The sequence below is a fragment of the Lagenorhynchus albirostris genome, chromosome 12, assembly GCF_949774975.1.
Source record: "Lagenorhynchus albirostris chromosome 12, mLagAlb1.1, whole genome shotgun sequence".
Lineage (NCBI taxonomy): Eukaryota > Metazoa > Chordata > Mammalia > Artiodactyla > Delphinidae > Lagenorhynchus > Lagenorhynchus albirostris.
The window spans coordinates 68,156,370-68,173,646 of record NC_083106.1 but is presented as its reverse complement, the minus strand read 5'-3'; the positions used below and the strand labels follow the sequence as shown (position 1 = coordinate 68,173,646).

The 17,277-nt window shown below is 40.4% G+C and overlaps 1 protein-coding gene across 1 annotated transcript in view; it reads left to right on the top strand.

Annotated features, from left to right (window-relative positions):
* The first annotated feature begins 643 nt into the window (after window positions 1-643).
* ZNF292 (zinc finger protein 292) overlaps window positions 644-17,277 on the top strand; it is an 87,811-nt gene continuing 71,177 nt past the window's right edge. Inside the window, exon 1 of the mRNA XM_060167731.1 lies at window positions 644-816. Within this exon, the coding sequence (XP_060023714.1) occupies window positions 649-816 (168 nt within the window). The 5' untranslated portion in view covers window positions 644-648. The remainder of the gene's footprint in view (window positions 817-17,277) is intronic.

Here is a 17,277-nt window from a genome sequence, read left to right as displayed (position 1 = left end):
GACGAGGAGGGGAGTGGGACGAGATCTGGTACCTCAGGCACCAGATCCCTCCTCCCTCTCCTGGTGAGAAGTCGGAGACAATTTTGACAGTTCATAGTCCCGCTTTGGCTCTCACGCTCTTGGTCCATGGGTGGGTTTTACCTGCTTCCACTTCCCCTGCCTCTGGCCTGCCTTCGGGCCAATCGCAAATGCAGCCCTTGCCCCAGCCCACCCAGAGCTCTCCCTCACCCGTCCTCTTGGGGAACTGGGGCATTTGTCCGTAGAAGGCTTCGGAGACTGGGGAAAGCCACGCCGGGATCCGGATGGTCGAGAAGAGAGCCCCTCCCCAGGCTTTTCCCCGCGTCGCGGCCCTCACGTGACCGAGAACAGGCCTCCACCGGCCCGCCCATTTCGTCCGCTGCTGCCCACTTCCCGCTGGGGGTAAGTAAACCGCGGTTTTCCGTACCGCCCAACCCCGCCCTCCTCCTTTCCCCTTCCCTTCACCTCCCTCGGGTTCCCTCGCGCCACTCTCCCCGCCCCCCATCCTCCCCACCGGGCCCTTTGTACGTGCTCGGCGGCGTGCGAGCGCGCCCGGCACGTGACCCCGCCGAACGTGGCATTGTGTTATCACGTGACCCAGGTGCGTACGCGACGGAGCGGGGTGTGAAGATGGCGGACGAAGAGGCCGAGCAGGAGAGGTTGAGTCGCGGCGGAGGCGGCTGCGCCGCGGAGCTGCAGCGCCTGGGTGAGCGGCTCCAGGAGCTGGAGCGACAGCTGCGGGAGAGCCGGGTGCCGGCCGTGGAGGCGGCCACGGAGTACTGTCAGCAGCTGTGCCAGGTGAGGGCGCCTGGGGTCCCCTCCCCCTTTCCCCCTGCTAGAGGGGGAAGAGGGCGAGCGAGCGCTTGGCGGCCGTGCGGTGGTCCTCGCTGCCTTGGCACCGTCTGCGCCGCCGCCCGGGCGGGAGCGGGGGAGTACGAGGAAGGCGCCTTTGTGTGGCTGCCGTTGTGGCGGTTGTTGTCGGCGGCTCCCGGCTGGGGGAAGGGAGTTGTGGTCAGGGCGGAAAATCCCCCCTCCCCTTCCCTTCCCCGAACTCGGGACTGCGCGGTCCCCGCGGCCGAGAGATGCAGACTGCGAGGACTGGAGCCCTCTCCGCCGTAGGAGAGGGTAAGGGGGGAATGGAGGCCAGGTCCCCTTCCTCCTTCTCTTATTGTGCACTGGGGATTACCGCGCCCCCCGCCTCTGCGCCCCCGCGTCCCACTCCAACGGGCCTCCGCCCCCACTGGTTTGATTCCTTTGCCTCCTTTTGCTTTCATCCGTCCCGCCCCCGGCCCCGTTCTCGCTGTCTCCGGGCCTTTGTTGTTCGAGTTTCGCCTTAGGACTGAAGGGGCCTTTGTTGATGTTCCGAGGAGCGGTCCCCGCCGACCCCTTCTAGCTGGGCGAGACGTTCGGGGGTAGGCGGCGCGGAGGTTGTCCCTTCCTGCCTTTACTTGTTAGGAGCACCGCTTCCATGGTGAAGGTTGCTCTCCTCGGTGGAAAGAAGCTGTCCCTGTATGTGTATCCTAGGGTCGGATGTCGCTGTGCAGCGGCTTTTCCAGAGTCCGCTTCTCTTTTGCCTTCACCCTTGGAGGAGTGTAGTTTCCTCTCTGCCCTTCCTCTGCCGTCTCCCCACCCCCCTATTACTTGGAGCCTTCCCTGTTTGGCCTACCGGTGGAACGGAGAAGACTGAGGTTCATGTGGACCCGTGCTCAGGTCAGTTTCAGGCCTTTCCTTCCTTTCCTTGCACAAGGACACTGCTTTCCAGTAACTGCGTTCTAACCAGGATTTGGAATGTTAATAGCACTGTTTGCTTGATAGAAATCGGGGAGTTTGTGTCTACATTTGGACTTGATTACCTACCCTCCAGTTACGTTTGAAATTTCAAGGTGCTACTGCTGGCTGTGGTCAAGATTTTGGTTAGATTATCTTCTTGAGGAAGAAAAAGAATTTATACGGGTCACATTTAGAGTTAGCTTGTGAACATGTCATTATACAGAAGTTGTTTCGTTAAGATACTGAACTTAAGGTCGAACAATGGTGGACCGTTTTAGCATGTCAGAGTAGATCACGTTTTCATTTTTGGCCTCCAAGTTCTGAAATCTTTCTTTATAAGATCAGGGGTACTTGATCCCATACCCAGAAATTCTCCATCGTTCTATGCACCTTATTGTCGCCAATTATTTGATGGCGGTTATCTTAAAAAGCAAAACAACAAAAAAACTTTGTGAGATTGCATGGTGACTTGTCTGGGAATAAATGCAATGTGAAAGCCACCCACTTAAGGTAATATAGGTCTGGTGAATACCTATGGCATAATTAGAGATTCTGTCATTCCTTTGAATCCTAGTTTTAAAGAATTGTTGAAATTTACTAATTTCACTATCCTGACCGTAAACACTCATTCTTAATTGGTCTTTCAGATTTAAAAATTTATCTTAGATTAAAAGAAAAACTTTAATAAGATGCCCATGAAAGGAACTCTTTCATTTGTAAGTAAAGTTAGCTTTTCAGTCAGTGAAAAGTATTAAAGTCTAGCTTTGCTGAAAGACATTTTTCAGGTAACAGTTTCCATTGATGGATTTAAGGCTTATTGCTGTAAATAGTCTTGACCAGCAATATGTATAATCAGGATTAATAATTCTGGGAAAGTGGAATCTCATACAAGTTGGACTTAATTTGGAGTGTGTGCAACATCAGATATTTGTCACTTTAAAATTATTTTTAATGTATGAAACAGTATTCCTTTTTGTCAGCATGAAGGTAATTTCCTGTATTAGTTTTAAGTGATTAGTCTTACAACATGTAAATTGCTTTTATTGACCAGTGCTACATGAAATAGTAATAAAACAAATGCTGGGTTTGTGGATTTCAAAAATGATATATTGCATGCACTAAAATCCCGCAATAATGTAAATGCATTTAAAAGTGATCTCTATTATTCGAATAGTAGAGTGTATCTGATGTTTAAAATCCCCTGTGGAACATTTTATATATATATAATTTATATATATATGATAAGTTTCCAATTTGGTCTTGCCAGATGGAAGGTAACTTGAAACAGTTGTTTCTTTAAAATTGTATCATAGCCATTATTATTAACATTTTGCTATGGGTTGAACAGAGCCGAGCAGGGGTTAACAATTACAGAATTTATTGGAGCAGTTTAAGAACAGTGCTAGAAATACTAGGAGCTCGAAATTATATCTACGTTTCTAACCTGGAGATTATCATTTAACTTTTTCTATCTAAGGTTTTCCTGTAAAACTGGGATATTCACATGCTTCAAGAAGGCAAAGATGAATAATATTTGTCAGAGTTAGTGAGCTTCAGAGTTAATATTCTGCAAGTGTTGATGCTTAGTGCTTTTAAATGTGAATTAGTTTATATTCTGAATTTTTACCTCAACAAAAGGTGAGTTTCTGGAGAATGTAGTGAAACCTACAGAAATAAAGTTGCTTACTCTTTCTAGTTTATAGATTTTTCTTTCTTTTTGAAAGAAGTGTAGGATAGTAACAGATTTCTTGAGTTCTGAGAAGTAAAATAGAAATGAAAAACATTTAAGTTCTTCTTATTGTTAACTGTATTGTTTTGCTGTTTATATTAGGTTGCTTCCTGGAAGCATGTCCCACTTTTATATGAACGTTTGCTTAAAGCTTAAGAGTAGGAGGAAGGGAAGGTGGTAGAGGATGGGCATATGGGAGTATTTGTCAGAAAATTTTAGATTTCCTTATATCTTTACAAGCTAGCTGTAATCTGGATAATGTTTAATTTTCCTAAAAGCAACTTAGAATTAGAATATAGGATAACCAGAAATAATTTATTGCATTTATTTGTTTCAGTATCATTATATAAAAAGATTGTAGTTGGAACTTATGGGACTGTTCCATTGTATTAGACTAGGCCAGGATTCACTCACTCATTCAGCATTGTTATTGAATACCTACACCGAGGGCCAGGCAACCATGAGCATGGTCCCTGGCTTCAAGGATCTTACAGTGTCTGGAGGAAGGTAGACAAGTAATTGTAGTAAACTGTGATTTATATCTTTTATATGGAAGGTTATTTATTTGGGAGTTTGAACAGAAGCATTCCAATAGGAGAATTGTTCTAAAAGGATTTTAAAATGATTCATTTAAAAAGTTAAGCCATCGTAATAGTTGAAGAATGATTTGTTGGAGCATGGTGTTTGTTGACAGCATTACATACTGGACTGGATGACTCGTTGATTAATACATGAGTTGTGACTGTTTATGGTTGTTTACCTTCTGGTGACAATTATTTTAAAAGGTAGAATTGCAGTTGTGGAAATATGGTTTTGTATCATACACACACGCACGCTTCTTACCTTTGTTCATACCTTAATTCATATAAGCAGCTTCTCAACTGGGCATGGTACTGTTTCCCACTACATTTCTCTCTTAAGGACATTTAGAAACACGTGGGGTCAGTTGTTCGGTTACTGCAGTGACTGGGGATGTGATAACTGGCATTTAGTGCCCATGGGCCATGGATATTACATTTTCTGAAGTGACCGGGACAGTCCCACTCCATTAAAATTTATCCCTCTGCCTAAATACCCACAAGTGCCCTTTTGAGAAACAGTGACCAGAAAGAAGAATATATTAAGATTTTTTTTGTCCTTATGCTTTTTCATGTTAATATAGTTATATTAAGAAATGCAGTTAATCTGGAGCAGATCCAGGTCAGTGCTTTTCAACCATATATAAATGCACACACTGAGCTTCAGTGCACATTGAACTTGAAAATTTCTACTTTCTTAGCAGAAATTATGAGCAATTACTTAAACAATTACTAAAACAATTCACTTTTACTAGGTTAAGGAGGGTAGCAAAGTCAGCATACTTAATTATCCTGATTAAAGCAGAGATTTGACCTTTTGATAAAATTGAAATTACGTGCTTTTAAGAAAGCATTTAATGCAAGGACTAGGTTTAAATGTTAGGGAATATAAGATACAGGAGACTGTAGTAGGATATAAACTAATAAGATTTAAATATCACTTCAAGACAGCTGAAGACAGTTGTCTTCAAAAGGCTGTGTATCATTAACATATTTGCTTTATTTTTTATTCCCCTTTTTTAAATTGAAAATGTACATTAAAATGGTTTTTAAAAATTCAAAGACCAAGAAAGGGCATATACTGAAAACTTGCTCTCCTTCCCACCCTAGGCCTCCAGTCACCTTCCACAAAGACAGTCCCCTAATAGTATTTTATGTGTCTTCCCAGAAATGCTGTTTACTCTTTTTTTTTTTTCCGGCACGCGGGCCCCTCACTGTTGTGGCCTCTCCCGTTGCGGAGCACAGGCTTCGGACGCGCAGGCTCAGCGGCCATGGCTCACGGGCCCAGCCGCTCCGCGGCATGTGGGATCTTCCCGGACCGGGGCACGAACCTGCGTCCCCTACATCGGCAGGCGGACTCTCAACCACTGCGCCACCAGGGAAGCCCTACTCTCTTTTTTTTTTTTTAATTAAAAAATCAGGACATACTGTATACTGCATCTTTTTTTTTTTTTTTTTTTTCGGTACGCGGGCCTCTCACTGTTGTGGCCTCTCCCGTTGCGGAGCACAGGCTTCGGACGAGCAGGCTCAGCAGCCATGGTTCACGGGCCCAGCCGCTCGGCGGCACGTGGGGTCTTCCCGGACCGGGGCACGAACCCGTGTCCCCTGCATTGGCAGGCCGACTCTCAACCACTGCACCACCAGGGAAGCCCTATACTGCATCTTTTTCTTCACCAAAAAAAGGTATCTTTGAGATCATTCTGTAGCTGCCCACGTAAATCTATGGCTTTCTGTTTTAAACTGTGTAATAATTCGAGTCTGCAGCTGTGTCTAATTAATCAGTTAATTGTTGGTGGTTATTTGGAAGAGTAAGTTAATTTTGTGTGTAGTAATTTCAGTAGAGTTCAGAATAGGTAGTAAGCACATCAGGCTGGGTTATCAGACAGAAGGCTTTACTAAAAAGGTAGGATTTGACATAGACCTTAATGCCTTTATTAACTGTGTTTAGTGCCTTGTTGGTATAAGAAACAAATGAAATTAAAACTGTTGAGAACTACTGTTTAAATTGTGCAGTTACAGTATATCTTTGTATATATTTCTTTCATCTATTTGATACAAGTTGATTCTTTTGTTTGTCTGCATGTTTTGCTTAGCTTTAATGATAGAGGCAAAAATTTTGAAAATACTTAAATATTTTCCTTGAGAAACTCGACTTTCTTTTGATTATTAGAGACTATCTTAAGTTAATTTGTAGGTCACTTCAAATCAGAAGATAAGATAGCTTGCTTGTTAATTAGTGATAATTACTTTAGGTATTGAGGGAGTAATAAGTCATTTAAACTTTAAAAGTTTAGGTAATGCTCAGGGGAAATAATTTGTTAAGTGTTCATAATTAGTATGATTGCATGCTGGAGATATTAAATTCTGCTTTTCAGAATATACTTATACCAGTTTTAGCAAAGGAAAACTTTACCAATTTTTCTTGCCTCCTTCTTAACATTCTTGATCCTAAATTAAAATGGGGGAAGGGAAGAGGTATTTTGCAATTGCCATTCATGATATTTTATATGACTAATCTCCAAAACCAAGGATTTTTGAAAATGTATGGTCTTAACTGTATGAAACTGCTGCTGTACTTATTTTCCTGGAGATTCTGTCAAAGTTGAGAAATTACCTTATTTTTCCCAACTCGCACACGTAAATTCAGTTCATAAAATCATTCAATGTGTGAGTAGCCTTGCTTATAAAATGGAAAGTTTACTTTTTATTAATGTGTTTGTCAGATACGCTGTGTAACTTTTAGCTATTTATTGTTTTCCAGGAGAGCCTCTTGATTGTTTCTCTTATCATTTAGAGTTGCACAGTGCACCTCATAGGAAAAAATGTTACCTTTTCCCACCTTACATATATTTAGCCAAGAAGATTTGTTAAAGTTCAATCAGTTACATCTTAATTTATTTTAAACATAATGAAATTCCTCTTATATGGGAGCACTAAGGGAGCTGTGGAGAATTATGGCGTGGATAGAGCTTAGAAAATCTGGTACATATATTAATAGTTAAGCAAGTAATACTATTAGATAGTAAAGTATCTAGTGATTAATACAATAAGTAGAGTGTGAATTAAGAAAACTAGAGCATTTTAAAAAACACTAGCTAAAAATTGAAAGGAAAGGAAAGGAAAACACTATTTACATTGGGTCTTGAATGTGGATAACTAAAGTGGGAAGGATGGGAATAAACCTCAGAGAACTGGAACAACTTTTCAAACTGGCATCTTGGAGAAAAATGTCATGGGTTGGGATGAAAAGTAGGATAGAAAAGGTAGATTAGAACCAGACTTAGGGTTTAAGATCCAAACCAAGGAATTTTAACTGATCCTGTAAGCGTAGATAATATATGGTTACATTTCTTAAAGACTTACCCTTCCAAGGTTGAGGCATTGAAATTTTAAAAAGTTCAGAATGTTAGAGCCTTTGGTTTTTCTTGAAGTATCCTGTGTCAGTTACTGCCCTGTAACAAACTACTCAAAAACACAGTGGCTTTAAAAGAACAGCCGTTTTTATTACTGTTCTCAAGTCTATGGGTCTTTTGGGTCATTCTGCAGTCAGCTGGTAGGTTGTCTGGGGCTGAATGATCCCAGATGGTCTCACTCATATGTCTTGTGGTTGATGGGTTGGTTGAGGGGCCCCAGTTAAGTTGGCTCATCTCTGCTCCACTCTTACCCTCTAGTAACGTAGCCTGAATTTCTTTACTTTGCAGCAGGAAAGCCAGTTCTGTAGCACAACTGCTTTTCAAGCCTCTGCTTGTGTCATGTTCGCCATTGTCCCATTGCGTCAACTAGTAGTCATACCCAGCCTCTTCGTGGGTACAGGGAGATGTGACGCTTCAGGGAGCAATTTTATAACAGTCTATGACATATCCCACTTCTGTTTATTCTCCACTGCAATTCCGGGCACTTTTTTGGGTGAGATTTTAATTTTTTGTTTCTATAGCCCCACCTCTGCTTTCTTTCTTGTCATACATATTCTGTCATCAAAGCACATCCAATTACTCCTTTTCTCCTTGATTGGCAAAAGGCATTTCTATTCCTGCTTTCTAATTTAAATTTCCAAATAGAAGAAGGGCATCCCACTCCATCATTGTAACTTTGGAAAGTTTGTGGAACAACTTCTTATTTGCCGTGGTTCTTTACCTTAATATTAAACCTGGTCTGTATGTGGTGTTTTGTGTTGTCTCTACCTTGTACAGTTTAGTAATAACATCCTAGTTCTTGTCCTAATATTTGAACTTCTTTTTCCTTTTAACTGATGAACTTGCTTTTAACCTTCCATTCAGTTTGTGAAATTCCCCCAACATCCTGCTTTTATCCTTCTACCTCAGTGGCAGTCCAGTACTCATGACAATGTTTCTCAAATTTGTGTTTGCAGAAACCCAAGAGAGTCTGTAGATTTTAGAGTTACTCAGCTCAGAGTAAGATGTAACTTTTTTTTTTACGTTGCCACTTAGTTGTCCACTGAAACAAAATTATCACAAAAAAATACTTATCTTTACTGTGTGTGATGCATTCTATTTTCATTTACTATTATTGTTTTTAAAAGCTGCTCTTGATTTTATGATCCATTCATACGTCATAACCAAGAAATTGGAAAACCCTGCTTATAGGAAGTCGATGGGCTCAATTCAGTAATAAGCACCAACATAGGTACTCCTAAGTTGTAAGGTGGCCTTCTAGTCTAGTTGATTCACAAAATTCATAGTTTTATTTATGAGGAGCATCAAAATTAAAATACAATTTTAAATTTAAATGACTGCTAAAAACCCAGCATATGTCCATGGAATCAATTTGAGAAATACTGGTACATAGGATCAAATCCAAATTTAAGCTTGAGCCCAGTGGTCTCCGTGCTCTATTGTTTACTTTTTTTTATATTTTCACTGTTCAGCAGGAACTTTCTGCTCCATCTAAATTGTTCATTCCTCATTTTACTGCCTTTGTGACTTTGTTCAGAGGAGCAATGTTATGCAGTGAAAAGTCAAATGGCTTTGGGTTCAAATAGGAGGTCCCCAACTATCAAGGCAAGATTTTTGCTCATGCTTTGTTTGGGGTGAGGGTAAACCTTGGAGTTAGAGTCTAGACCAAACAGATTGAAGAGGAAGAGAATTAATGTTCAAAACAGGCACTGTTACGCTTTACTAACAATGAATTGTTTAATCTGAAGACTTGTGAGATCATCGGATTAAAAAGCGTTTAGTCTGTTTTAATGTCTGTTTACCCAAATTGCCTCTTAGGGCCTCATCATTGCTATATAATACTTGTTCAGTATGACATTGATTTATCAGAAAATGTTCAGTTTTATTAGGCATTTGTTTAGGAAGACTGAGATATATGGTTAAATGGCTAAAATGAAGCAGTTCTTTAAAAAATGAATTTCAAATATATGGATAATATATTCGTGTGGAACATTTGTCATCCTTATTGATGCCTGACGTATAGGCAATGTTATGTTTTAAGTTTATCACTCCTAGATACAGATTTTACACTTAGAAAGAGGTAATCTAAATTCAGAAGTAGTAAGTAATTGACTTGATCCCCATCCCAGTCATTGTTTTTGTTTGTTTTTTTGGATTGAACCTCCCCCGCCCCACTCCCCTGCAGTGAAAGCACCAGGGAATTCCCTGCATGAAGGTGTTTTCTAGGAAGGGTTTCTGAGTGCTTTTCATAACTATTGCTCCTTAGTAATTCAGAATGAACTCTAGTATGTAAAACTGAATACGTTGGCAAGAACGAGTCAGACCTAGTATATTTAATATTGTGACCTATTTAGTGTTTCTGAAAAGGCAATCTGATGTTGCAAATGCTGCCTAAAGAGAAATTATTTTTAACACCAGAAGACCTTTGAGGATTTACGTATCTTGAATGAAAACATTTGTGGTGTTTGGTGCCCCTCCTCACCGAATTATCTTTTATAAATCTTGTTTTACTTGATGAAGAAAACCTACCCTCCAGATTCTTTCATATATACTTTGCTTGACAGCTCATTAGATACTGTAGATTAAAAGTGTTGGAATTCTAAGGACACCAATTTTAATTTTCATGAAATTGTTTATTGTGACCTTTGGCATGCTACTTAAGACTTTTCTGGGTTTTGTTTGTTTGTTTGTTTTTTATTCTTGACATGGAGATGCTACTACAGACTTTTGCTGGTTGCTGGTATAAGAATGGATCAAAGGCATGATTATTTAAAACGATTGTTGTCGTATAAAGTAACATTTTCATTTACATTTAGAGACTACTTTGGAAACACCTTTGATGTTTTATACATGATAGTGACCTAGAATAATGTTATTACATTAATAATTCTATCATTTTGAAGTCATCTATTATTGTCATTTTGAAAATAGCATTAGATTACTGATTAACCAGCTTGTTTAAAGCCTACATTTTAGAGAAGGCAGGATTAGATTTTATAATAATTTATGAAAGGTCTTTTTGTCATGGGGGGCATGCAGATTACTCAATGTGTGTGAATGTGCCAGGAGAAGATTATTGGCTTTGCAATTAAAATCTTTCCTTTGTCCAAAATTTTAAACCTGGGATTTGAGAGGCTGGGATGAGAAAAGCTAGTATTTACCTAGTAACTAAAAGTATAGATTTTGAACTATGATTAGAATTCTAGCTCCCTTACTTCTGTGGGATTTCAGGCTTGGTTTTGTGCTCATCTCTATCTAGACTGGAGGTAAGAATAATATCTGCCTTAAAGCTGGTGTGATTAAGATATAATGTTTGTTGAGCACTTTGCATATTATGATGCTGGAAGCACACAGCAAATGTTAGCTATTAATACATTTACAAGGACTAGGTCTGAAACTTTCTCTCATAAACGAATATTAATCTTAGTAAAATACTCTTTAGTTTATCAAACTTAAAAAAAATGAGGGGAACTCCCTTTTCCTTCCCCCCCCCCAAGTCTTACCTGAAATCTTATGTATAAAACAGAAAAGTTACTGCTGCAGAACAGTTTGACAAGTACAGTACTAATCCAGAAAATAACAATGCTATTGCCAGGTGTTGTAAAGGGAGTTCAAGCAGAGTTCTCTTCTGCTGTTATTTTCTTCTCAAATGGTTCTTTTTTCTTATTTTCCCTCATTCTACTGCTTTTCTGCACTCTCCCAAAATATAATGAATGTTCTTGTCTTAGAGGCATAATAAAGCCATCACTGAAGACTTTAATATATTTTATCTTTAAAGACTTTTAATTGTGCTGCTTATTTTTGTTTTACATACCAAGGCACACTAAATAAACTCATTTTTTGGTACCTAAGATTTAAAATAAATTTGCTTCTCTGGAAGCGTGACACTGATGTGAATGTCTAAATAGAGAAACTGTACCTTATCAGAGAAACAATAAATATTAAATAATAGTGAAACTTATGCATGAAACAGTCCCACAGATATACTTAGTGCTTACGTTTAATTCGACCATCTTATATATTCCCTCAAATCTTCATCTCATGTTTTCTCTAGATCTTTTATTTTCTTCCTTGGGTTTCCAAAGAAGTGGCTGTTTCCTGGCAAGTGGATCTTTTCGTCTGTGCACCTTCTCAAAGAACCTTTCCACTTTCCTGTTTCTTCACATTTTTCTTTCCATCGCTTCTGTCCTTTAGCCTACAGAGATGGGTGTGTGTGTCTTTCTCATCTTTTTGCTATGTTGATCATGTCTTCAGATTTCTCTCTTTTCTCTGACCCCTTCTCTCCACATATGAGATGTCTCCTATCCTAAAAATGTCTTTCTCTAACTCTTGTTTTCTAGTCTTTCTTGCCAGACGTCTTTGGAAAAGTACTCTGTACGTTGCCTTCATTTCTTACCTTCTGTTGCAGTTTGGATTCTACCCCTCACCACACTGGAGAAGACACTCTTTTGAAGGTCACTGCTTGGCATATTTATAATACTTTATTAAATTTAGACCCAAGTAGCAATCCAGCAGCTCAGACTGTTTCATATACCTGCATATTGTGTTTAATAAAATTTAATTGTTAGCATTTTAAAAATCATAAGCTTTCATGTTGAAATGAGAGTGTTTGGCTTTTCCTGGAAAATCAGAAGATCGGGCAATATTGGACTCATGCGTGGCTACAGGCTGAAGTGGCTGCCTGCTCAGCCTTTGTTGGCATTTAAAAGTGTTTGTGACCCCATCTTAAGTTCATCTCCCTTCAGTTTATTTACACTGCTCTCCTGATTCTCCTACCTTTGTGACTGTTCCTTAGTCGTCTTCACTGACTCTTCCTTTCACCGCTGGAAATGCATGGTAATTATTAGCTAGTATTAATATATTTAGACGGAGTAGATACAGCATTTCTGAATTTTTTTGTGGCATTTCCTCAGTGTTCTTTTCTTCCTTTCACTCTTCATTAATGACCCTCAACCGTTTTCCCCATCTCATCAACATATCTGAGACAGGACTCTAATCAGAAGGTGGCTCCTGAGCCCTGGTTGACAGTCGTGCTTCACATACTAATCTTCAGCAGGCATCCACTCTGACAGCATCTCCTGTCACTCACTCTGGATAGGATTTCCAGGGGTCCATTCTCTTGGACCTTGCCACTCTTCTTAGCTCTTGACTCCTGCTTCCAGCCACCTGTGGAACTCTTCCTCGTGAGGTTCAGTAGGTACTTCTAATTAAACAAGACTGAAATTGAACTCATCTACTCTCCTCCCCACTCCCCACTCCCCATCAAAAAGAAAGCCTGTTGGTATTGGTGACATTCCTCCCTTCCCCCTCAAACTTAGGTTTTGAAATCTTGAGTCATTTTTAGCGCCGCCTTTCACCTCCACAGCCCAGTCACTGAGTTCTGTCAATTTTATTCATGCACTGTTTCCTGTATCCTTCTCTGGTTAGATCTGATATGCTATTAGTGGCTACTTAGTTTCTTGCAACAAAAAATTCAACAAACATCTTTTTCATGAAGGTACTTTTCTGTTCTCCATTCTCTCCACTAATCTATCTTCTACATTGTCGCTAAGATTATGTTATCTTTTTAAAGCATGGATATCATATTTTTAAAGACTTTTAGAAGGTAGCACAATGTGGAAGAGCTCAGACACCATGAGTTGAAATCCCAGCTCTACCATTTACTGACTATGGGCTCAGTTTCTTAACCTATTAGATGAGGATCGTAGTATTGTGAGGTAAATGAGGCATCAGCACAGCACCCCCCACATCAGTAAGCACTGCATAAAATGCTATTCCATGAAAAATAAAATTCAAGCTCACTAGCCTTACATTCAGGGACTTTCATGACATGACACCAAGCATGCCAGCCTGGCTGATTGGCAGCCATATCTCTTCATTTCTTTTTTATATAGAGCCTTAGGGGTTTGTAGTCTGTTCTTATACTACAGTTTTCATAACTTCCCTCACCTCTGTGCTTTGGCTCCAGCTTTCCCCTTTAGGATTTCCTTCTTTTATCAACCCCATTTCTCCATATTTATTTCCTTCAATCTGTGATGAGATTATGAGGTATTATTATCTTTTTCATGAGGCTTTCCTATACTCCTAAATGGATTTAATGGCATATTCCCCATCCTTCTTATTGAACTGTATTTTTTCTGGCTTTTATCATAGTTTTTCTATATTAAGATTGTCTCCTCGCCCTCTCCCCAAATTGGAGCTTCTTAAAAGCAGGGGCCATGGCTTAATAAGTGATTAAATCTGTTAAATGGTTGTCTCCTCTTTTTTTGCTTGAATAGGCTGGTTTTAAATGTGGGGTGAATTTTGTGCTCATAAGAGGCCATTACTTCCTGTAATTAGGTTTCTTCTGACCACAGTTGTTTCATCTCAATTCTGACATTGGGTTTCTGTGTTCAAGGCAAGGATTCAGTTGGATCAAATATGTATAGTTTTTATAAAGCAAACATGAATGAATGATAAGTAGTAGCTCTCTTAATAGCTTGCGTTCATTAAATGCTGATTGTGTGCCAGGAACTGTTAAGTGTAAGTGTGTGTGTTTGAGAGGGAGAGAGAGATTGAGAGAGATGAACTCATTGTAATCCTCAACAACCCTCTGAAGTAGGTGGTTACTCTCCCTATGTATGAGAGACTGCTGAGGCATGGAGAAGTAAAGTAACTAGCCCAAGTCAATTAACTCAGACTTAATTTTTAAAAAACAAACAAAAGCAAAACCCAAACTAAGTAAAACTTTTTTTTTTCTTTTTGGGAGGAATATGTAAGTGTTAATTGTTGAAATTTGTTTTAGGGCACAAAGATTATTTACAATAGTAAAATTTAATCATTTGAAACTAAACCTCAGGAAAGCAGAGCAATGAATATAAGCAGTTATTGTAGTGGAGTTTGAGTAATAGTTTTATTTAATAATGTGTTAAGTAAAGTTATTTGTTTAGTAGTAGTGGGAATCTTATTAGTTTTGAATTTCTTTGAGTAATGTATAGGTCTTTTAAGGGTAATCAATACATATTTATAAATTACAATGAGGGCAACCTGTTGAAGAAATCTGTTACTAATCTCCAAATATAACTAAGATCAATTCTTTATTTCATTGGATTAAGGAAAAAACTGCATTTGTGTTGTGTTTGGCCTTTTTTTTTTTTTTTTTTGCGGTACGTGGCCTCTCAGTGTTGTGGCCTCTCCCGTTGCGGAGCACAGGCTCTGGATGCGCAGGCTCACCGGCCATGGCTCACAGGCCCAGCCGCTCCGCGGCATGTGGGATCTTCCCGGACCGGGGCACGAACCCGTGTCCCCTGCATCTGCAGGCGGACTCTCAACCACTGCGCCACCAGGGAAGCCCATGTTTGGTCTTTTTATATGGTGCAAAGAGGTGCCTAAAATCCATGGGGAAAAGTAGGTCATCAGCGGTCTTTAAGCTGCTTTTAATTGGGTATCCTACCCGTAAACATTTGAATAGGAACCCTTAGTGTGGGAATGTCTCATAAATTTCACACCCGTGTGCACGCGCGTATTATTTCAGCTTATATAGTTATTTGAGTCTGTTTGTTAAATTATAAAGTTTGTTTTAGATAGATTTCATAGGAACAGTTTTTTCCCCCCTCCGTACCGCATTTTATACTCTGTTTGGAAACCTCTGGTTTATAGTGCTGTGAGTAGCTGAAGTTTCTGAGATATGTTATTAAATGAGTGCTGATTTATTTTCCCCATTTTCATAGTGTACTGGAGAAATGACAGCAGTGACCCAATCAGAATTTTTTTCATATTGTCTTTTAGGCAAATTTAATGTAATGTGTATTTCCAGTTTATTGTTTCTGTCATGCTTTACACTTTATGAACGTCCCTGAGTATTGAGTGTGCCTGTTACCAGATTCTCTCTTAGCTCTGAATCAACTCTGTTACTTGCTCTGTGGTATTGGAGCTTGGCCCTTTAAGCATTTCTCTGTTGATCGATGTTAAGCTGCGTCAGTAGAGGATGCTGAAGGGCCATTACACAAAGAAGGGGCTTCTGTTTGTGTTTCTTGCTGCTGCTGCATGACTGCTAGTGACACAGATAGGAGGACATTCAGTGGTCCTCTGCCCCAGATGAGTGCCCCGAGTGGACAGGTTCTTCGTGAGCTCACAGCCCCAGCCCCGACTTTGTGACTTGCCTCACCACAGTTCTCCTGCCACGGACATTGCACACCCCGGCCACCAGCACCCCACTTTCCCTGCGCGGCTGCTTGAGCTGTACAAGGTTGTTTCCGTGGCCCTCCCCATGCAGGTACTGCTTGCAAGCAGGTCCTCAGCTCTCTTTGCAGACTCACCTACTGGCCACTTAGGCCCAGGCAACCTAACCTGGCAAACTTCTTTGCGATTCCAGTAGGCTGTAACCGTACCTTCTCCAACAAGGTTCAAACCCTAGCTTTGGGGAAGAGCCCTCCTTCAGGTTTGTTTTTTTCCTTCTGGTACTCTCTCAGTTCTTGGGGATTCTTTAGAGCAGCGGTCCCCAACCTTTTTGGCACCAGGGACCGGTTTCGTGGAGAGAGTTTTTCCACGGATGGGGGTGGGGAGGGGTGATTCAAGCACATTACATTTATTGTGCACTTTATTTCTGTTATTATTACATTGTAGTATATAATGAAATAGTTATACAACTCACCATAATGCAGAATCAGTGGGAGCCCTGAGCTTGTTTTCACCTGCCACTCACTGGTAGGGTTTTGACATGAGTCTGCAAGCAGTTGATTTATTATGGTCTCTGTGCAGTCAAACCTCTCTGCTAATGATGATCTGTATTTGCAGCCGCTCCCCAGCGCTAGCATCACCGCCTCAGCCCCACCGCAGGTCATCAGGCACTAGATTCTCATAAGGAGTACGCAACCTAGATCCCTCACATGTGCAGTTCACAGTAGGGTCCGAGCTCCTATGAGAATCTAAAGCTGCCACTGACCTGACAGGAGGTGGAGCTCAGGCGTTTATGCGAGCGATGGGGAGCAGCTGTGAATACAGGTGGAGCTTCATTCGCCCGCCTGCCGCTCCCCTCCTGCTGTGCGGCCGGTACTGGTCTGTGGCCTGGAGGTTGGTGATCCCTGCTTTAGAGCACTGTTTACTTGTTTATATGTGTTACTCCTCTGTTAAAATTAATAATTCTTTATGTGAAACTTTCCCTGTTCAAATTACTGTGTGGTTCCCAGGTTTTTGGTTTGACCCTATCTGATGCAGTGGGCTAAAATGAGATAAAGTGCATACTGAGCGTAAAAACTGTATGTAGATTAATACCAGTACTTTCTGCCTTATACACATTGCCTGTTTGGTTCACCTGCTTGCTAGTCCATGGAAACTAGCTTTGGTATTTAAAAAAATACCATGGTTGTAAATTCAGGTTTTCATTCTAGTGGGATTATAATTATGTTGTAGTGGTCCTTAAAAGTCACTGGTCCCAAAAATCGGTGAGGTAAGGGAATGGAGTCATTATGTTTCATAGTTAAATATCTCTCATACTTTAAACGGTCAGGAAACATCAAGTGATAACTTTTCAATCCTATTAAGTTATTGGCATATTTATTGCTCAAAAAATTTCCACCTGGTCTTTTTTTTTTGGTAAATTAGCAAATGGCAGGCATGAGTTATCTTTTAAAAAAAAATTCCCCAAGTAGGAGTTTGGGTTAAAAGAAAAACACACCCACACTCCCAGAGGACTGGAGCTGTTGAGGCAAGGAGACAAAGAAGTGCTGTTTTGACTAATTTCTTTGCTGTGCTCACTTGTTAAATGGTTTATTTGTAGACATCTGAATTT